This window comes from Thermobia domestica, chromosome 8, assembly GCF_964235325.1.
Source record: "Thermobia domestica chromosome 8, izTheDome1.hap1.1, whole genome shotgun sequence".
NCBI classification, from domain to species: domain Eukaryota; kingdom Metazoa; phylum Arthropoda; class Insecta; order Zygentoma; family Lepismatidae; genus Thermobia; species Thermobia domestica.
This window is the reverse complement of record NC_137461.1, coordinates 775,506-798,301: the sequence shown is the minus strand read 5'-3', so window position 1 is coordinate 798,301 and position 22,796 is coordinate 775,506. Positions and strand designations below refer to the sequence as shown.

The window sequence follows — 22,796 nt, the reverse complement described above, 5'->3', positions numbered from 1 at the left end:
CAAAGCGAGAACAACTAGAGGAATCGGGAGGCTTTTTCTTTCCTTTTCTTTTCTTTTTGCAATGGTTCTAATAAACCATTCCGGATTTAACAATTATCACCATAGAAGAAAAATGGTAATAGATAGGGACAAAATTTCTTTGCAATCGATTCACAGTCTCAAACAAACCAAAATACTCAACCCAAACCGGAACTAGTTGAAATTTACTACTAGGCCTACTTCCGGCTTTAATACTTATCTCTATAGACGAAATAATTAAAATGTATCGCGAACTGGTTTTCTGGAATCGATTCAACGTCACAAGAATAACTTCCATCCATTCCGATAACTCTTTATTCAAACAGAAAGTGATAGAAATGAACGATTTTTGGTTTCAAAGTTGATCCTCATAGAACATCGGTAATAGATAGAGACTAACGGTTGTCGTTCTAAAGTAAATGTTAATGTACCTAATATATATTTCGTCGTTCTATTGATATTATTGTTGGCTTTTCTTTGAAGGAAGATGCGTATAAGATGCTGGACACACTGCGGCTGATGAACGGTTGTATGGAGGAAAACAACGTCACAGAAATCGATGGTAGGTGCTTCTAAACATGTGTATGACTTTTAATGTATGACCTCCATATCTGTACAACCTTTGTTTCACGATTAAAAGTAATACGAAGGGAAGGCAAAATTAAGAATAGTTTTGAACCAGTTAACATTGAAAATGCAAAAATCAAACTTTAATCATACCAGATGTTCAATTATAATTATGTTACCAAAATACCAAAATTATTTTTAGATTGGAGGTGACTAACTTTATCCCAATGCGCCTGACACGTTTCTAACTAGATATTTCCACCATAAAGAATACATATTCTTTAAATGTAACATTAGAGTTATTTTATTATATATAAGAAAGTGTAATTTTGGTAACCCTTGTGTTATACCAATATTAGAACCTTTTGAATAATGATACTTTTAAGAATCTTCAATAAATAGAATAAACTCTAGAATATGAAGCAAACTATCTTGGTTTCATTTGAATCAACTTGGTATCGTGTACTACGCTTTTTTTTAAAGGCAGGTATAGTAAATTTGGGAGGACTGTGACCATGCACTTAGGAAGGATGAGGACCGCTGCATATATACACACACTGATTAGAATCACAACATTAAACTGTGTAGTTAGGATCCAAAACAGTTGAATAAATTCCTTTTAAAACTTGGAATTTTTTATTACCATTATAATGGAATTATTCAGTGCAGTCAGTAAAAGAAAATCATTTTGTTGTTTCTCTCTTTGACTTCATTTTTTTTAAATCACAAGGTCAATATACTGGGTGGTCGTGCATCGATGACCGAAAATTTGGGAGATGAATCGACAAGTAAAAACAAGAAAAAAATGTCATAATGAACATTGGGTGAATGCCGCTTCGTTTGGACGCTAGAGGCATCTGAAATATCATTTTCCGAGGCATCAGTTTGTAATATCGCGAGAACGGAGGAAAATATGAATGTCGGGTCAAAAGATATCGGAGGAAACCCTATCCGAAGAATCCAATTATGCACAAGTGATGACGAAACAGTGCCGGCACATGGGAGATACAAAGAAACTGTCAAACACTCTTAGTGATGGAACTTGCAGATCGTTCAAAACACGTATGGAAGATGAGACCCAGTGTACAGTAAAAACAAGAGGTATTGTACTTACCGTAGTCAACATAATGCCGTCTTCCAGCAGCTATTCAATATGCCCTTCTTGTTCTTCGTGACAAAGAGTTACATGATGGTGTAATGATTCTCTGACTGGTGGCAATATTGCTAGTGTTCGCCATAGTGTGCGAAATGTAGCACATATACGCTGACGAAGATCTTCAACGTTATGTTCGGGTAACGTGCTTACACGAGACTTTTCACGTAATCCCACAGAAAAAATCTAGGGGTTTCGGTTCGGGTGAACGTGGGGGCCATGCTCGTCTGCCACCACGACTTATCCACCTCCGTGAAAATGTTTCGTTTAGATACGCACGAATGGTGTGACATGAATGGGCAGGGGCACCATTATGCACAAACCACATACACTGTCCTGTCCTCAGTAGCACGTCTTCAAGCAGCATGGGTAGGTCCTGGATCAGAAATCGGAGATACTATATTGCGTTCAATCGCTGTCGTAAGAAGTATGTTCGCACAATGTTGTCGCCACTAATACCAGCCTACACATGCAACTGAAAAACATGTCGAGGCTAAGTCTCTATAATTGCATGCGGGTTGTTGGGTGCTCATCAATGATCATTGTGGAAATTTGTGATGCCATACTGTGTGGGGGACCTCATTGTCGCCTCGGAATGTTTCTGTTGGGGATGAATGACCCAGTGTGTCGCAATCGCTGATGAATGCGAATAAACATCCCCGGTCCTGGAATTTATCGATCTGGGTAGCGTTTCGCATACAATCTGCGTACTTCTTCCGCATTACCTTCCGCTAAGCCGTACATCAAATGTATATTCACCATTTCTTAGTCTATACTACCCTATTGATCGTGGTGCATTATACACATCACTTGTAGGTCAAGCGCTTGTCAGTATCAACACTGTTTCACACGACACAAAATAAATCACGTTGACATACACACGATTACTATCGTGCCTACAGAGTTCATGCCACATTCACTACGAAAGAAGTGTGCGCTGTCCTCTGCACCTTCAATGCGAACGCTTTCGTTACCCACGCTTTTACTGCTGCCTATGGCTAGCTCTACAATCTGACGCTCCTCACGCCCTCTTGTTCCACCTCTTGTAGCTATGCGCCCTCTGTCAAAGCACATGTACTATACAGTACACCTAGAGTTGTGTTCCTTGTCTCCTTATTGCTTGCAAGTAGTTGTGTTTTCACAAACTTCAACTTGTCTCCGCGTTTCATTCATTTTCTTTGTGTCACCTTGTGTCAGTGTTTCGCCATCACTTATGCATAATTGTATTCTTCAAATGGGGTTTCCCTTGATATCTTTTAGGCATACATTTCTATTTCTCTCCGTTGTCGTAATATTGTTAACTGCAGCCTTGGAACGTGACATTTCAGTTCCCTCTAGGGTCCAAACGAAGCCGCATTCACTCAATGACATTTTCTGCTTGTATTTACATGCACATTCACCTCCCAAATTTGAGATCATTGATGCACGACCACCCTGTATATCGAATGCCATGTACACGACTCATCCGATTTTGATTTTCTGCTAAATTGTCTGAGAAGTTCTGTCGCCTTAATCCAATTGAGGAGTACTTAATCGTACTTATTTATATTTATTAAAATAAACTGAATTGATTTTGAAGTTTTTACTATTATTATTTTTCAGACCTTTCTCTCTTGTACAACAAGCAGACGAACCTTCAGGATCCTTACAAATACAATTTGAAGGTAGGTTTAAGTTTCCTTCTTAATTATATGGCGCATATTTATCATATCAATTTAATGGAAACAGCTTAAAAGTGCAACTTACTAGAATAATATGGTGTTTGACCACCTTTCGCTCTCAGAAGAGCTCTGTTCCAGTGACGTGCAATATACGATTCCGCGTGTAGTGTATAACTGAATTCCGTGAGTGATAACAGATTCGGAAATCTATTTCGATGCGTGTTACTAAACCGAACTGCAGATGTTCAATTATCTTTAGGTCCTGGGATTAGGCCGCCCAGTGGAGGTGGTCAGCCTTAACTCAATTTTTCTCAGGCCATACCTGACATGTTTCCAAATCTGTTTTTGCCATTATATTGATAAATATGTGTATTAGTTAGATATAACATTATGGTTATTTTCATAATTGTAATTTTGGTAAGTCTGTTTCATGTTATCGCAATATTACAATGCTTTTCCACCTTTTCTCAAAGTTACATTTTAAGTAGGATAGCCACAAATGTTTTGATCAAAGAGAGTATCAAAAAGAGGCGTTGGATGTTAAAGTGGCCTAACTCTTTTCTTTTTTTTTTTTTTTTTTTTTCAAAAATGAGATTCAGTGATTTCCGTGAACTTGAAACCATAAGCTGTTGGGTGGCAAAGTTGCGTATCACAGACTTAAAAATGGATCCACAGATGGTAGCACAAAGAACGTCGTAAATTCGAAATCACGATGAAACTGCACAGCAAAGTGCCGTAAATCAGACAACATTCAACAAGAACAGCTTTAAAAAGGGACTCGAGCTATCAGCAAGCTAAAGAAGAAGGACGGAATTGATTTTTTGCTATTTATACCACCTATCCATTATCACTACTTGCCTTTAAAAAACAGTGACCAGTATGGAGATGATAATGATGACGTGTACTGTGACAGTAATGATGATGCATAATGTTCCAGTATGCCTTCCTTATTCATGTTTCTGTTCCACTTTGTTTTTTATGACTGATTTTTACCTTCATTTACTACGGTGCATTGTTTTTGTCAACATACTATTCTGTTAAAGAAGGGATTGGATGGCAAAGTGGCGTAAGTCAATATTATTCGTCATTTTAGATACTGATGTGTTTATTAGAGTAAATACAGGTAATTCTATAACTTTATGAACTTATACCTACATAACGAGTCTTCACAGATAAACGTCTAGTTATGTAGGGAAAAAAGTCTTGTACTTGTAGAATTTCTTGTATTTATTTTAATATGTATCTCAATATCTAGAAATGACAAGTACCATTTTTCTTTCCAGTCCCTCAATTATGTGCTGTTTCACTGAAAATACAAGAATTCATACACTCTGCACTTTCCGAGTTGGCCACATACCTTAGCAACATAAAGGATTCACAACAGAACTTTGTACTTTTTGTCCGATTTTTTTTTTTTTTTTTTTACATCTATTCTAATAAAAGTTTCCATATCTCAAAATGTCTCAAAAGTGACTTACGCCACTTGGCCATTCAACGTCTCATATTAACTTAAACAAATAGGAAAATGGCAACATTCGTATTTTCAATGGGAGTTGGTGTAGAGTTTATCGTCCCTTTTAGCAACGGATCCGAATCACCTGAACTCCTACCAGAATTGAACCATCTGAAGACGGGTACGCGAACCATTTAGTCAGAAGGAAGTAGAGATAAAGTGGATCAGTGGGTCGTGCATTAAGTTTGTCAACAGGACATGGTCCTCTACGACCCACAATCCCACCGTGACCTGCTCTGATCCACCAACCCACTCTGACCTACCGACTCACTACGACCCACCAACTCTGTTCAGTGCATTGTAGACAGCACATTCTGATCAATTTGTCTACGTTTTACTTTTAAGGCCTCCATTTTTCTTTCTTTCTAAATTTGTTTCTATTTACTTATATGAGATGAGTACACCTAAATAAAAAAAGAACTTCAGACACTTTTGGATATTAATATTTGTAATTGTAATAACAGCAATAGGACTTACTACTTGGCTTTCGAGAAAGAGCCAAATTTTACCCTTTTTCCCCTTGTCCATTTAGCAACATTTTGGTTTACTCATACTAATTTTCATATTTATAACTCTTTTCCTATGGAATTTACCACAAATATACATTTCCCGATTATACACATAGTATCAGTATTAAAAGTACCCTGTAAATCATCAAATTATATTGTTACAAGAAGACAGTTATGCGACAATTATTTTGGACATGATTGTAAATGAGGAGCCGTTCTCCTGTTTTTGATAAAGGTGTTCAGTGAAGTTGTTGTGCGCTTTAAAAATAATAGTATTCTGTGTTCGACCTTGTGCAAATTTTCTGAACAAACACAATTTGTGTGACAGTTTTAAGCAAACCATAGAACTTTTGGAAATTCTTCTAACTACCCCAACGACAATAACTGAAGCAGAACATTACTTCTCTAATTTAAAAATAGTTAAAACATTTTTGAGAAGCACAATAGCCACGAAAGTCTCATTCCTTTGGCTGCCTTATCAATCGAGTGTGATTTCATATCCATCATGCCGAACTTTAATCATAGAGTAATAGGACATTTTGTATAGCAGAAGACACGTCAGATGGACTTCATTTACAACTGGCTGTAGACATTACGTAAATCCGAAATTGTTATGGTATCTGAAACAGTATGTTTCTTACGATATTGTATTTTTAAAGTTCGTTACACACAACAGTGGCGTAGGGGAGAGCTATCGGACTCAAACTCCCCCGAAATTCATTAAAACTAGTAGGCATTCAAAAGGAAAAATTAAATACTTATTCATATGCTGTGTATAGCTCCTCCCGAAACAAAATCCTAAATACGCCACTGACATCCAATAATTAAATCAATAGGTCTAGTGTTTTAGTTGCTTGATACAATAAAGTTGTATATATACTTGTTAATTTCAATTATAATTGTCATTTATAACGATCAGGACGCTAAAAAATTATGCTGGTTGGTGTACATTTTATAATTACTGAAAATGGGAAATTTAATATAGAAAAAAAAAAACTGTGCAGAACTACCTCAGATTATGGTATGGAGCCGCTACTGTGGAAATGTGAAAATTCTGCAAGATATTTCATTTACTTTAATATACAGTAGTAATAACTTAAATATAGTTTTAAGATTTCACAATTCAAAGTTCATTAGATGCCCCCGCAGCAAACGCGAACTCCCAAAGCACATTTACATTTAGGTCATGCTTCTATTACCAGATGGCAGTAGCAGCTGTCTTCGCAGAAAGTGACGTCTTACTGCAGAACTCTAGCGGTGGATTTGGGAACTATGCCCTGTAACTAAAATATGATATTTTTTAAAGATCTTGACGCTTTTTACCACTCCAGTTGCGATTAATACGCTGATGCAGAATACGCCATTTCCGCTTCCGGTTTACTTAGCTGGTTACAAACAAAGTACATTTCGGCAACTTATAAAATGTGATATTTCTGATTTTATATTTGTTAATTAAAAATTAAAATTTACGTTATGAGATATATATAAGAAACATTAAAGACAGTTACCTGGGTATAACAGAAAGGTATAAGCAAACTATGAAAATTATTAATATCTGTAATAATAAATGTTTTCTGCTATCAGTGCACAACCTCGAAACTGTGAAAATCATTTGTTTGACATTTTATGTCATCATAATAGCTCTAATTTATGACAAACATACAAACCCAACTTCTTTCCACAAGCTCCTCATTGGCAAATTTACGTATTCTTTTTACACTCATTGAAGGAAAATACATAGTATACTGTACATATTTTTCAATTCTTTGTTTTAACAATGAAAACCTCCCAACAATTACTCAAATACATTTGTGCTCATTGAACCCCTACATGTTCGTTGTTCATTGAAGATTTGCATAGACAGTGCTACTACCTGTTGGTCAAACATTGAACTACTAATGTGATACTGTCTATACATGGTAAAAATGTGCTTTCCTCATGTTTTAACACGTTAGCTGCCAATGGTGAATTTTGTTGTTCACCGGTAAAGTGCCAAGCGTACTTACTTACATTATTCTTGTTTTGTTCCTATTTTTTAAACATAATATTAATATTGAAACATAATCTAAGGCAAGGTATTGAATCCGCGTGCATAAAAGTTGGGGGTCCATCGGACCTACGTGTGTATATTTTGTTTATGGGCAAGGGGATAAATTACAGTTAAACTGGCAACTCTGTTAGAAAGTTATTTGTTTATTACTACATGTGCAGAAGTAAGAAGTGTGGATATATTCATCTTGCTTTTAGTGCTAATAAGTAATATCTTTGTGCAATGAATGAGCTCCTTCGTGGCTAAGCGGTTAGCGTACGCGCCTTTGGCGCGGGAGACCCGGGTTCGATTCCCGGCGGGAGCTCATGTGGTTCGGATTCCACGTTAATCAGTAGGTCCACGTCTCATATAGCCTCGCTGCTGAACGGGACGTAAAACTCAAAATCAATCAAGCAATCTTTGTGCAATGAAAAACGAAGAAATATGCGCAGAACTCGATCTCATTAGTAATAGCAGTGTAGTGATCTGGACTTTTCTGAAAATTCAGCAAATGACAGGGACACTGACATCTTGTGAAAATAAATTAGAATAAATAATGAATCCATTGTTAAACATTTTAACGTATCACTGAAAAAGTAAAACATAGGTCCGATCGGGTCTACAAAAGCAACAAATGCTTGTTACTTGGTATTTAGCGCCCCTAGCGGCGTTAATAATCAATATCAAAGACCAAAACCTACATGTGTAATAAAAACACTACAGTTCAATAACAGTAGAGACAGGATTTAACAATACAAGTACTCTAACGTCAATTCGACGAATTAGAAATTGTGGATCCGATCGGACCTACAAGAACATTTTCTTAGATCACTCCAGTAGGTCCGATCGGACCCGCATGGCAGCTAACGTGTTAGTTTTTATTTAGTAAACTGGGGAGACCAAAATAAATAATTGCTCGTTTGTGTATTGCAGAAGATTAATTTTGGATGTTATATGACAAATTACGTGCATATTGTTGTTATTTGCGTTAAAGTGTATTTGAGAAAGTACCATGTACAGTATACTGTACATTCAGGGCCATAACTTATGGGGGGGCAGGGGGCATCTGCCCCAGGGAATCTCTCTGCTGTTCGAGGGTCCTACTTTAAGACACTTTTACATATACGATACGAACATGAAATTATAAATGAAGCATCAAACATGTGCATTACATTACATAAATAAAACAGCATACAAAAGGTAAATAAAACAAAAATGAGTCGTGGGCCCATTTCAGTTAAAAAAGAAAAAAGTTATTACGGGTCCTAGAAATAATATTTATTCGTATGGCTTTGAGATTTTTCAATCTTGTCTCTTAATTACTTTGTCATGTATGGAACGGAACCAGTGGTGTAACTAACAGCCCCGCAGACCTTGCCATGCGCCAGGGTCCATAGACTCCGGGGGCTTATAAAGAGTAAGAGAAAGATGGAAAGAGGGGGCCCAAGAATTAGAAAAATAACTTCTTCTAGGGAACCCAAATACGTGTGTTACTGACCCCCCCCCCCAGAAAAAATCCAAGTTATGGCGCTGGGTACATTTTACCTTAGTCCCGTGGAGAAGTTCTACTCCGTGCAGTGTATTTTTTGTGGGATTCTGGTTGCAATGCAGGTAAAAATGAGTAATAAAACTCTGTGAAGCGGATGTTCTTTCTTTCCTTAAAACTGTAAACCCATCAGACATTAAAAATTTAAATGACAACGACGATAATGTAGCAAACATAAATACAAATCAGAACAAAACAAAATGGCGTGTGTTTTAGTGACGAATGGTGCAAGAAGCTTTATCAGATAATGTTAAGGAATTATTTCCTGATTCCATGTTAGACTTTGAAGTAGAAGATCCTGTAACACCTGTTATAGGAGCAATGAACATTATTGTAACACCAAATACTGTTATGGAAGGTGTTTTGGAAGCGACCTTGTTCCGGATTCTGCTCTCGGAAGAAATGTTTCAGGCAATGGTGTAACAGATAGTGAAGAGACAAGAGTAGCAATTTCTTAAAGTATTTGAGAAAGACTAGTTACATCTTCTTAATTTCAGACTTCAGTTATCTGAAGAATTGATCAAGGTAGGAAAATCAGTGGTCATCTTTGTCCAGTTTTACACTTTCCAGGGGTCGGTCCTGACCATTCATGACGGTCGGGATGAACCAACCCGTTGCAAATATCAGACATGCGGAAGGTTCAGGTCTTATATTCTTCATCAAAAATGCCAAAAAATCTGTATCTAAACCAAAATGAAACTGTTTCTATGAATTCGACCAAAAGTAATCACAAAAGAAACCTTTCTATAGTACACCTCTACATACTTGAAAATTAAGTACGGTGTTCCGATATTGGTCATTTTATGTGTACTATGTATGATAGAAATGCTACAAGGAAAATGTCATTATAGTGTACATTTTGAAAAATACATGTAGATGTATATATTTTAAAAATGTTCATTATTAAACACCTTAAGGGTCCAAAATAAAAGTTAAGACGAATAATTATAACTTTATCTCAACTAAATCAATAAGTGTCCCCAGAGCATATCTAAGTTCTATATACAGTATACTGTACAAATCCACTCAGGAGGTAACCGACTTCCTAATCACTGATACTATGACTAACAATACAACCGAATTAGGTAATTAAACGATTTTAAATAAATTATTAATTACGAGCCAACAAATGTCAATTTTCTGTAAATCTATGAGATTGTCACTTACTTCAGCTGGACTGTTGTTCAGCAGCAGTTTTAAACGTTTACAGTAATTAACAGCTGCAGAAGAATATCGGATCATCTTCTTTTTTGGAAAATTTTAAGGTAACATTTATTGATTCACAAAGGAATAGTAATGTTTAATTAAATTATTTATCTTCACGTCTGTATCTTTGAACTCTTAGACTACGCTTACTTACAAACCATACAGGTTAAGAAGTAAATAGCGGACAGAAACAATGATTATTGAACATAGATAATAGGATTTGCAATTACAATGTGATCATCTGTTTATCTTTGCTCATTTCAGTGCCTCGCAGCGTGTATCCTCAAAGAATCGTCCAATGTAAGTATTCCTGGTTTGTTTTAATGGTCAGTGTGGTACTTTTTATTATTTCCTTAAGTATCCATTAAATTTAACATACTTCCTTATTGATCTGTCTTCTACCTGCTGGTTAAAGATCATACATTAACTCTTTTTGAGGAACAAGTTTGAAAATATATTCATTCTTTACAGCACAAAGAGAGCAAAAAGGTATGTGCGTGTTACAGTAGTAGTATGTGGGACATTATAGAAAACTGACCCCTGGATCAGAACCCATGACCTCTGTATTTAGGGCATACGATCCAGGGGTGTTTATCTGAACAAGTTGAACTATGGTATGAGTACGTTAGTCCAAATCGCTCAAATTTTGGCATGGGTGAATAGAATCTCCTACTAAATTTTGGAAATTGTCAAAACTAAAAGAAAATCATATAGGCTTGTATAGGACCCATATGTGTACGTGAAAGTATGGGTTGTCGATCTCGTTCTAATATATAACTAAAAAATTGTCAAATAATAAAACTTGTCATCAGAGCATCACTTGTCTCGTCGACGACGGAAATCTATACATAGGAACTATCTACTTCTCCTTTATTCATGGGCGGCGTTAGGGGGGGCAAAGGGAGCAGTTGCCCCCCACTTTTCGGAAATGACCTATTAATGTATATAGTTCCATTTGGAAAAGTAATTTTTTTTGTATGTATTTAGAAAAAAATGTTCCATAGTCTCTATAATATTTGCCGTTGCGCGAGTATGTATTGGTTGTCTTCCCGTGGAGTTAAGAAAGGTACAGGAATTGCGTTTTAATTGTCATGAAAATGGTCCAAGAATTAATCTATTGGAGCGCAACATGTCGAGCATACTTGCATTTCTTCTTACAAGGGCTCAATGTAAATCCAATATAAGTTAATCAGCCGGTTTGAAACTAATTGAGATAGCGTTTCGCAAATATATATATATATATATATATATATATATATATATATATATATCCGTTCAACAGCAAGGCTATACGAGACGTAGACCTACTGATTAACGTAGGATCCGATGAGCTCCTGCCGCAAATCAAACCCGGGTCTCCCACGCCAAAGGCGTGTACACTAACCGCTTAGCCACGAGGGAGCTCAGTAAGAAATATTAATTAAAAAGAGAGTAATAAGAAAGAGCTTCTACCTTTTCCATTCTTTTGCAGTGGTATGTTTAGGGGATGTACGAGAACGAACATATTTCGAGATTTCTTTAAATGTCATAGCATACGCTTGTAGTATTTACTTTCATTTTCTAAGAATAATAACATACATTTAATAGCATGTGTGGAACTAAAAATTAAGTTGTTCATTAATCCCCATCTTCTTCAAAACAAGCCTCATTATTCATTACTATGATTAAATTTAACATTATCCTTTGCATTTATTTGTTTTGCAAATTTGTTATTAAATAATCCGATGACATAATCTTCCAGACAATTTTAAGATATTCGTGAGCAAAGAATCAAATGTTACATCTTCGTTTAAGAATAAAGGACTAGTACCTACTTGCGTTGCTCTTATCAATTTACTTAATAAAATTTGAAATACGATATACGGTATTTTAACTGAAAAAGATAGTATCCTACTAGTTATACAACCTTTCGTCAACAAAACGTTAGAAGCAACCAGGGAAACTAATATTGATATACAAATATTTAGATGATGTCTTGCCCCCCCACTTTTAACGACCAATCGCCGCCACTGCCCTTATTGATTCTAAAACTTCTTTGTAGAAAACTGGAAGATATCCCTTGCGAAGTGTTGATTCTTCAGGATCTTTACGGCCGCAATATTTTCCAAGGAAAATCCTGGAACGTCGATCCTCGGAACCCCGTAACTCGAATTTTGTTCGAAGGGATGTTTGCTGCAATTATTCTTGACACATTTCCTTGTTAAACACACTGAATGAAGAATCCTCTTGCATTTGGGTTAGTAGAACTTGCTTCTTTTCACTTCATAATTATTGCTTTTTACATGAAGTGAAGTGAGAATATGCTGCTCTGAGACTTTTAGTATTCCCAACTTTTTCTTTATAGCATACTCGACAAGAAACTACTTTCCCACCGGTGGAAAATGCATGATCGACTCCTATCCAAAATGGTAAGTACGTTGACATAAAAAATGTGCACTTCTGGGAAACAAGGTGAAACTTTCAGCAATACTTGTTTACACCCGGCAGAAGAAATCTAGAGCTAGGGCCCAAAGTTTTTAACCGCCATATTGGAAAATGGCCGCCATCTTAAAAAATAGGGTTATTTTTCACAATATCCATTTTAAGTAGCTGCTGCTTCAACATTATTCATCCGAATTTCATGGTTGATACGTCATCGTCTTCAGAATAAAACAGGCTTTTAAATGCAACATAGCGCATGTCCGTGTGAAGTACATAAAAAGGAAAATTTGGAGGAAATCGGCATTTTTTAAAAAAAAAATATCATTTTTGGAAGTTTGAGGCCTCCCCCCCCCCAGAGCTGCCCCAGGTGAGAGTACGCGACCCTAATGTACCCTCAAATAATACAACGGGGTTATGGTATTTCTTTCCCAAATAACGTTGGAATGTTCTATATAATGACATGAAACAAATATTTCCTAACCTTTTTGAAAGTAGAAAATTTTCACTAACAGGGAAAATTACGATCTAAAATTTCTGAATAAATTAAAATGTCAACGAATTTCATGGCTAACACTTCATTAAAAAAAAAATGATACAATTTCACAATTACAATTTTGTCCATGTCGCTGTGAAGTATGGGAAAAGGGAAATTTGGGGGAAATCGGGAATATAACTTAAAATCTTTTTTTTAATGTTTCTTGCTCCTGAAAAGATACCGGGTGGAAGCACGTGACCTTAATGTATCCTGAAAAATACATTGGACTATTGGTAAGGTTTCTGCAAAGTACCATTTCGATATCATACATAGTAACTTTGTAAGAAATAATTTCCCAATCCTCTTAATTATACAATTGTACTTTAGAGTGGTTCTTTTGATATTCTTTACTTTGAATCCTGGAGATATGAAGGGAAATTATTTATAACATTTCATTTGTTTATGTTTCACTTAATTTTGCATTATTGTACTTCATTTTTTTTTATTTATTTATTTATTTTTTTTTTTACTTTGAAGCAACAAACACCTTTGCTCCTATCTGACATGTTAGAAAGAAAATGGAAAAAGTATTAGATATTAAAAGTCTTTAGAATAAAGGTGAAAGTAATATCATGTAACAAACCACATTAAATGTCAGTCTCAACGTCATCAAAATCATCACCGCTAGTGTCAACACAAGTAGAAAATTCAGAACATAAATTCGTAAATTCTTGACAGAATGCACAACACAATCGATACTAAAAGCTACCCGTAATAACAACTTTGTGACTAAAGCGGTTATGTTACAGTGTTGCCAGTCTTGAAATTTAATAGACACACTGTGTATGTATAAAGGAGTTTTTGTCGTTACAAGTAAAGCAAAACCCTTAAATATTAATACTTTAATAAACTATGTTTGATATTTTTACTAAAAAAGTCTTCTTTTCTGCCAAGGTAAACACAGAAGGTAAAATTAAGAAGGAAGAAATAACAAAAAAAGTGAGCCAACAACTGGAGAAAGCCAACGACGACAGCAAATCCACTTTTCAAAGGATTCTAAACGCCATTAACCAATGTAATGTTAATTTCGGTAAGAAATAGGCCCATACACAAGTCGTATAATTTAGTTGTTTATTATATTTTCCATATTCACATTTATACTAACTAGTCGTCTTTAGTAATGTAATTAAAATTATGTTTGTTATTTACCGTTCTAAACAATCTTAGACTCAATTGCGTGTCATGCTACTGAAGAATTCTTTAATTGTTATTAAATTTAGAGATACAGTTTTATTTTTGTTACAATGGGCCTCAGTAAATAGATACTTCTTAATGATTTTATAAAATACTAGCAGCGTTCACCCCGCTTCGCTGCGGTCACCCCGGAACGCAATAAACTTTGTTACTTAGATAATTTTTACTTTTTCGCTTTCAAGTGATTTATAGCGCCTGTTAGTTATGTTAACCCGCCGAGTCACAGGGTCATGCGGGTTGCATATAAATACGTTTATTTTTATACCTATGATGAACTAATAACAAAGGATTTCTACGTATGGACACCTGAATGATCAATTATCTCAAGACACTGGTAATTGAAAATTAAAGTGATATGATAAAAATCATCTAGGGTCCACATCCTAACAACCCCCCAAAAATGAAAGAAATCGGTTCAGCCGTATTAGCGTGATGAGCGGACAAAGGATTTTTTGTACGTATTGACACCTGATTGGTCAATTATCTCAAGACACTGGTAATTGAAAATTAAAGTGATATGATAAAAACCATCTAGGGTCCAAATCCTAACAACCCCCCAAAAATGAAAGAAATCGGTTCAGCCGTATTAGCGTGATGAGCGGACAAAGGATTTTGTGCGTTCTCTTTTATATATATAGAAGATGGACGCTACTCAGATATGTGTTAACTTGCTACTTTACTTTATATATTGATTTACTGCTATGTTAAGAACAGGATCAGCATATTGTTGCTATGGTAACGTAAACTATTGTTATTTAGCAGTGGCGTAGGGAAGGGGGGGGCCCGGAGGGGCCGGGCCCCCCCCCCAAAGAGGTCCGACAATGTACTTTAGTACTTTGATGTATGTAATTTTTTATATATTTTTATGTTTATATATTTTTTTGTTTGTAATTTTTCTATATGTACCTATAACAGCACTTGGGCCCCCCCCAAACACACATCCTGGCTACGCTACTGTTATTTAGTATAATATGCTAAATAGCTAGTTCCCAAGTCCATCTACAATAGCTTTGACTCACTTTTAACTGTAACAGATTGATTTTTCTTACATATAAAACATAATTATGATTAACTAGCAGCGTTCACCCCGCTTCGCTGCGGTCACCCCGGAACGCAATAAACTTTGTTACTTAGATAATTTTTACTTTTTCGCTTTCAAATTGCAGTAAATGTTAACATTATAGCGCCTGTCATTTATGTTAACCCGCCGAGTGACACGGTCATGCGGGTTGCATATAAATACGTTTATTTTTATACCTATGATGAACTAACAAAGGATTTGTACGTTATGGACACTTGAATGGTCAATTATCTCAAGACACTGGTAATTAAAAATTAAAGTGATATGATAAAAACCATCTAGGGTCCAAATCCTAATAACCCCCCAAAAATGAAAGAAATTGGTTCAGCCGTATTAGCGTGATGAGCTAACAAAGGATTTGTGCGTTCTCTTTTATATAATAGATGAATCAGAGATTTGATATGTCACTAACATCGAATAGCTTCATCCGATTTTTCCATATAATAATATTATTACTTATCTATATCTATATCTATCTATCTATCTATCTATCTATCCATCTATCTATATATATATATATATATATATATATATATATATATATATATATATATATATATATATATATATATATATAATTATTATTATTATTATTATTACTTACATATTATTATTATCTATTTTCAGCATCCGACTCGTGTGAAGAGACCTTTGAATTTTTATCGTGTGTATCCCAGCATTCAAGTAGCAAAGTAAGTTCATTTCTATCATAAATAGATTCTTTTAATTAGGTTATTATAGTTAGGTAATGGGAACACCTGAAGAAAAAAGTAATTTATCTGAATACCAATTCAGTTTGCGACCACTTATAACTTGTACTGTAGAACAGTTCTGATTTCGTCCTGAAATGAAGGTGCACGACTCCGTATGAATAGTTTTCGAGAAACGTACGATTCGTCCGAAACTGACCATAAGTCTACAATAATGTTGAAATTCGAGATTGGCCTGACTACAGTTCGCGTCACCTGAATTGGTGTATGGCGTTAGCCAATAAGCTCGCAGTGCGCTGATTCTAAACCTTCAGTGAGGAATTGAATCTTTCGTAATTGATTTTGTTCATATTCATGGTCATTTACGAATGATTAGATACCTCACTGAAGGTTGGCAACAGAGCACTGTAAGCTTATTGCTTGACGCCATACACCAATTCGAGTGACGCGGTCTATTGAGGAAATATTGTAAGACTAGTGTTAGAAGACGTTGGCGCAATTGATTCATAATTGGCTGAAACTGGCGGGAAATTAATCACGTGACGTGGCGGGTAATCGATTCTGTTTACGTAATATGACATTGTAGTGTAAGTTGACCTCTGGTCTTTGATTTCTATCATATAGAATAACGTCATAGTACAATACGACCTTCTTATTTCGGGGGGATACGTGTTGGGTGTTGCTCTAACAAGTATAGGTGTGCACTGGATAAACTATTCGTTAAGTTCATCCCCACTTCTTCTTCTTCTTTTTAAATAGTGAATAACATAAGTATTGTGTATAATACGAAAGGCGTAGAAAGTGAACCAAAAATTTGTACTAAATGTTATTACATGAACTGACAACTGTTTTCAAGACTTTTTTCTTGTGTGAAAGCCCAGCAATTATCACATAATCAAACTTCGCAACCGAATTTCTGATGTTTAAGAAAATGTTTGAAAACGGTTATTAGGTTATTTAACCGAGTTCCTTAGATGCTATTTGACTCATGTTATACATTTTTTATATTCTTCATTCTCTTAATAAGAATCATTAAGGTTTGAAGTTCATTCAAATAATTCATTAAAACACATTAAAGTTTGTTCACTGAAATTTAAAAAAGATGAACGAGGTGCCTTAAAAGAAGAAAAAAACATATTTTAGTCCTCGAGTCATTTACGTACCTGAATTTTTGAACAACATGTAAAAAAATTGACAAATTTTCAAGATCTCGAGGAGGAACGTTTAGTTTCGTTGACATGTTAGTATAAACCTATTTAAACGTTTCTTGAAAATGGTGAATGTAAGGGTAAGAATTAATTAATCCTGAGAAGGGCTAACTAAGGTAAAATCAAAATCTCACCTTAATCCCCTGAGATATTACATCATTGTTGCAACCTTTTGATTTCCATCAGAAGCCATTTAAAGATAACATGAGAGAGTTGTATCCAAATGGATCGAATGTGAGCATATTTGACATCACTTGGAGAGATAAGACACCCGTAAATTAAACAAATGTGCTCCTAGATAGTGAAGAAATGGGACACGAGTGCTTAATGAGAAATTATGAATTTTTGCCTACTAGAATTTACAACGTGCTGGACGGCTATGATGACAATGCATTGTGGGAGGTTAACGAAAATGTGGATGAATCAGATGAAGATTATGTTTCAGACTACTAAGTTTCAACCGAATAGATATCATTTTTCCACCGATTTACTTCTATTAGAAAATTATGTAAAATCGTTTCCTTGCATAAATCACGCACCTACTTTGTAGCGAAATTCTTCGTCAAAAGAGCTGTGTGAATTATGCGATGAAATACGGTACGTTAACAGTAAATAGGTTAAAACCAAAGATAGGTCACTAACTAAATTTCGGAATACAAGCTTTCACTGGTGTCTGCAACATATAAAAACATTCCCTTCGTACATGCATACATAGATACACACACTTTCGTTGTAACTTAATACGAAACATTTGATGAGCTCCTTCGTGGCAATATGGCTATCATACGCGCTTTTGATGCAAGAGATCCGGGGTCAATTCCTGGTGCGAGTCATGTGTTTCGGATCCCACGTTACAGCTATAGTTCTACGTCTCTTATATAGCCTCGGTGCTGAAACAGAGTTTAAACTACAATCCATCCAAGAAACTAGTTGATGATATTTATTGCTAATGTACTTTCCTTTTTTATGATACGCATACAATAAATAGTTTAGTTTATTAAATTGCATTGTTTGAAAGTTATTTATAACTGAGAGAGTAATATTTTCTGTGAATTATTTTCAGGAGGCAGATGACTTTCTTATTGCTTTACCATATTGGTCCATTTAAACAAGTAAGTACTGTATGGAGAATATTCAATTTTTTCTCACACTTCTCCAAGACTGAAAAATCTTAAAAGAATAGTAAACACGTAAATTTGATGAGTAACTATTACTTAGGTTTGGGGACTCGAATGACTGAAGTTCGAATTTTCATTCGCAGATGTTCGAATTCTTCTCAGCTGCATTTAACAATCTTCAATATCTGCGCCATCATTTTTTTTTTTTTTTAGCCGTGTTGGATTTCTTATTAGGAAAATATTGAAAATCAATGTATTAGAGATAGATAGATATGTAATCGGGTAAGAAAGCCTGTGATGCGTATATATATCAAAGGTGCTCCAAAACTTTCTTCTGACTTAGACGCCGGTTCCGGAAACCGACAACACAATAATACAAATTAAATTTGATGACAAATCCCATATTTTTGTGCTTAATTTATCTAGTTGCCACATTCGTACTTTCAGTCGACCAGGAATTCTCGAATCGTATTCATGAAAATAGTGATTCTATGTATTACAAAATCTATTAAGAATAGACTGTCCTTTGGTTGGGGAGTCGCCCCTCCCCCTCGTGGATTCCTCCATTAGTTGAAATCAATCCAGGGTAAGGAGCAAAGGGGGAGTAAATTTTCCCTCAACTTCAAAAGTTTCTTATTTAAAAACCTACGAAATATAAGAAAATACTTCCGTTTGGTAATTTTTATTCAACTTGTTTGATTTTGATGCAATATGACGTATAGACGCTTTCGAATTATTCTATTCAGTAAGGCGTAGGTATGTCACAAATATGAAGTAACTTGAGTTCCCATATTTAAAACTACTATGCATTACATTTTCCAAAAAGAACTTGAAGCAATATGGTCTACATTTGAGTTTTCGAAATGACTCCACTGCATTCAGTTAAGATCATTGAACAATAAGATAGTGAATTATTTTCCCCAGGAATAAAAAAGGAGAATATATATTCCATAATACCTGTCGTAACGCAGAATTCGATTTTGGTGAAATATGGAATATTTATATCTGAGTCTTACCAATTATTCCTAATACTTCAGTTTAAAATTTGTTGTGAATTACAGATTGAATTTAATGCCCAGTCCCTTCGCGCAATTAAAAAATGTCACAAGGTAAATTTGGATTTTTTATTAATATTGCATATATATTCTACTGAATGAGGATTTCTCAAATCTGTAATCCGTAGGGTTGAAATCATTCTATAATGAAGGAGTGAATTCAATCCCTTTCCAGATTCCTCGAAAAAGGTAAACAATATGTTCCGAAAAATTTCTTTTAGAAATATCTCCGATTTTTGTAAAACAGTGAAATTGCTGAAGTATAAGGTAATGAAGTCTCAAATTAAAAGAAACTAATCTCTCACTTTATTATGCAGAGCGTCAATGTACTATATGGACAATATATCTTCAAAAAATTCACCGAAATAACAGCAGTCAAAGTCAATTATTCTACAATTCTACTCAAATTATTCTCATTTTGCAGTTGGTATGTGTTTAATAAAAATTACAAAAGTTTTGGAAATATTTTTAGAAAACCTTCTTCGAAACCTCCGCCAATGACGTCATGTCAAAGACAATGCTGCCTTCTCAGAAATGGTTTAGACGTTTGTTTCTCGCTACATTTCTATTTCCTCCTCTGTTCTCTCAAGGTAAGAAATTAAAGAAAATAATTTCTGAAGAAAGATAATATTACACGCATTGTTATTTTAATTAATAACAATCATTTATGAGTAAGCGAATGATACACCTAAGAAAGGTAGAGAGACTCGGGAGGGCAAGGATTTGAACCCAACGAACGGTGATGCTTAGGGGATAGAGTTTTTTTCTCTTGGTTTCACGAAATGGATAGATCTCTGAAACATTCCATGGAAGGACTCCTTAAACTTGTTTTCCTATTGTTGTTGGAATAATAATATTGTGCAGAGCAAAGAAGAAAGAAAGTGGGTTAGATTAGACATAATTTAATGTCAAGTATAGCAGCTCTACTATTGGAATGTAATTTCAAAGGTGTTGATGCCACGGAGGCTACTAGAATTGAATGGGTGAGTTGGAAAAGGAACACGTTCCAAAAACCTTAACTTTCAAACACTGGGTGGAAACATAAATACATTCGAAAAATATGTTCGATTGTTCATTCATACGTTCCCGTAGACTTCAGTAAAGAGGAGCTAAAATTAATGAATACATTCCTTGTTCCTCTCCAGCGGTGTAAGTACATACAAAATGAATATAACCATCCCAGTTTAGCTTCCCTATTTTCTGGAATGTGTACCGTTTTCAACTTCCTCATTCAATTATGAGTCCTTATTTCGACCCAGTAAAAAATAGCTTTCTTAATTTAATACAATGTGTGTATGTTAGAACCAGGGGCGTCATTTAGGGGAGCAGGGAGGGCCAATTGCCCCCCCCCCTGAGTTTGAGATTTATATAGATTTTATCAATAAAATAGTAGTAAATAAGTGAAAAGCGCGAAATTTTACTTATATCAAGGGGTATTGACCTTCCCCAAGCAAACTCTGAAGTGACGCTCCTGGTTAGGACAGTTTTGTTGAATTTTAACACATGTCTGGTGATACTTAAACTCCATCGAATTTTGGAGTAAATATTATTAAAAGGGTAGTGATTAAGTCAGATACTTGTCATAGCAATTGATAATATGGAGCCATTTTAGTAATACATCATTGATGTTTTGTGTATAGTTGCTTAACAATTACAAGTACAGAGCATTTAGTTTCTTATTAGACATGAGTTTGAAATGTGTCCAAATTATTTATGTGGTTATGAGGATCGAAATATAATCAGCGAAGAAGACGGACATAGTTCACTTTGATGTTATGATTTGACAAGCTTGCTTCCTGAATGAAAGTAAAACATCAGAAAATAACCAGGAAAGGAATCGAAGTCGATTTCAAATGTTCTTGGTTTAGCGACATTTTGTCTTTACGAGTTCAAATAATCCGGGAACATGTGTTAGAACATTGAAAGCAGACGATAGCAGCTCTGCATTTGTATATTTTGTCAGAATATTTATGCGATCACTTTAAGTATTTTCGTGAAGGATTACAGAACGCGCTGTTTGTTACTTGACATAAACATTAAACATATCACATAAAGCTTTATTCTTATCAAAAAGTTGAGGGTCGTCAAGAAAGTAAAAAACGTTTTGGTATCGTTAAATATAATCTCATGAATAGATGGCACCACTTGTTAATTTCTTCCGCTTATTTAGATTTTGGCGCTTGCCTTCGTCGCCAATCAGAACTCGTAGAATAATGTATTCATTCTTAGCATTGACATTTAAAAAAAAAAGAAGAAGAAGAAGAAGAAGAAGAGCACTGTTAATAATAAACGTTTGTGATTTCAGCATACAAACAGTATCGAACGACTTCCTCATTTCATAAAGATATTTTTAAAAAATGTTAGAAAGAGAAGAGTCCACAAATAAAAAAAAACACTTATTATTTATTGTTTTCTACCCAGAAACAAATCCTCTCTAAGTTTATACTGCAAAATTAATTCAATTAGTATTATGTTTAATCCCGTTTGCTACAAGAACGACATTCCATAGTTCCTGCGTTGACGTTTTTAGAAAATAAATAAATTTGAATAATCATAAACTGTTTATTTACAGATACATACAAATATACATACATGCTTGTATGCGCTGTTTTCTTTAAAAAAAATGTTTAATATATGAATCTGTGTACATTGGAAATTTAATACATTTTGAATCAGTTTATTTTTCTTCCATTAATTCTAAATTATTATATTACAGAAAACTACAAGCTGTGAATGGATGGAAGACACTTCTACTAACTCATGTCTTACACATGTTGTGAAGCTAGATAGGGAAATCTCATATTTAGGTGAATCATATCTAAAACTGTTAAATGTCTAACTTGACGAATAAATAGAACAAACAATGATCCAGAGTCATCATTTCTTTCCCACTAATCTCTATTTCTCTTAAACAATTGAATTAGAGTTGAGTTGAGTTGATTTTGAGTTTAACGTCCCGTTCAGCAGCGAGGCTATATGAGACGTGGACCTACCGATTTAAGTGTAATCAGAACCACATGAGCTCCCGCCGGGAATCGAACCCCGGACCTCCCACGCCAAAGGCGCGTACGCTAACCGCTTAGCCACGGAGGAGCTCTACAATTGAATTAGAGGTAAACGCTATAATCGCGTAGCACCATCTCTTTCTGCCTTGACGATGACACTGATACAGCATGGTATGGACTCCAGAAGACAACGGAAGCATTGGGGAGCCATATGGATCCATGATCGCTCCTCAGCATCTCATAATTCAGCAAGATTGGTCGGAGCAG

At 35.1% G+C, this 22,796-nt stretch overlaps 1 protein-coding gene across 1 annotated transcript in view; it reads left to right on the top strand.

The window, feature by feature from the left end:
- LOC145691521 (uncharacterized) overlaps positions 1–22,405 on the top strand; it is a 41,683-nt gene extending 19,278 nt beyond the window's left edge. Inside the window, exons 2-8 of the mRNA XM_081766929.1 lie at positions 502–580; positions 3,341–3,402; positions 10,467–10,502; positions 14,053–14,188; positions 16,061–16,125; positions 18,415–18,463; positions 22,241–22,405. Of these exons, the coding sequence (XP_081623055.1) occupies positions 502–580; positions 3,341–3,402; positions 10,467–10,502; positions 14,053–14,188; positions 16,061–16,125; positions 18,415–18,459 (423 nt within the window). The 3' untranslated portion in view covers positions 18,460–18,463; positions 22,241–22,405. The remainder of the gene's footprint in view (positions 1–501; positions 581–3,340; positions 3,403–10,466; positions 10,503–14,052; positions 14,189–16,060; positions 16,126–18,414; positions 18,464–22,240) is intronic.
- The last annotated feature ends 391 nt before the right edge of the window (positions 22,406–22,796 follow it).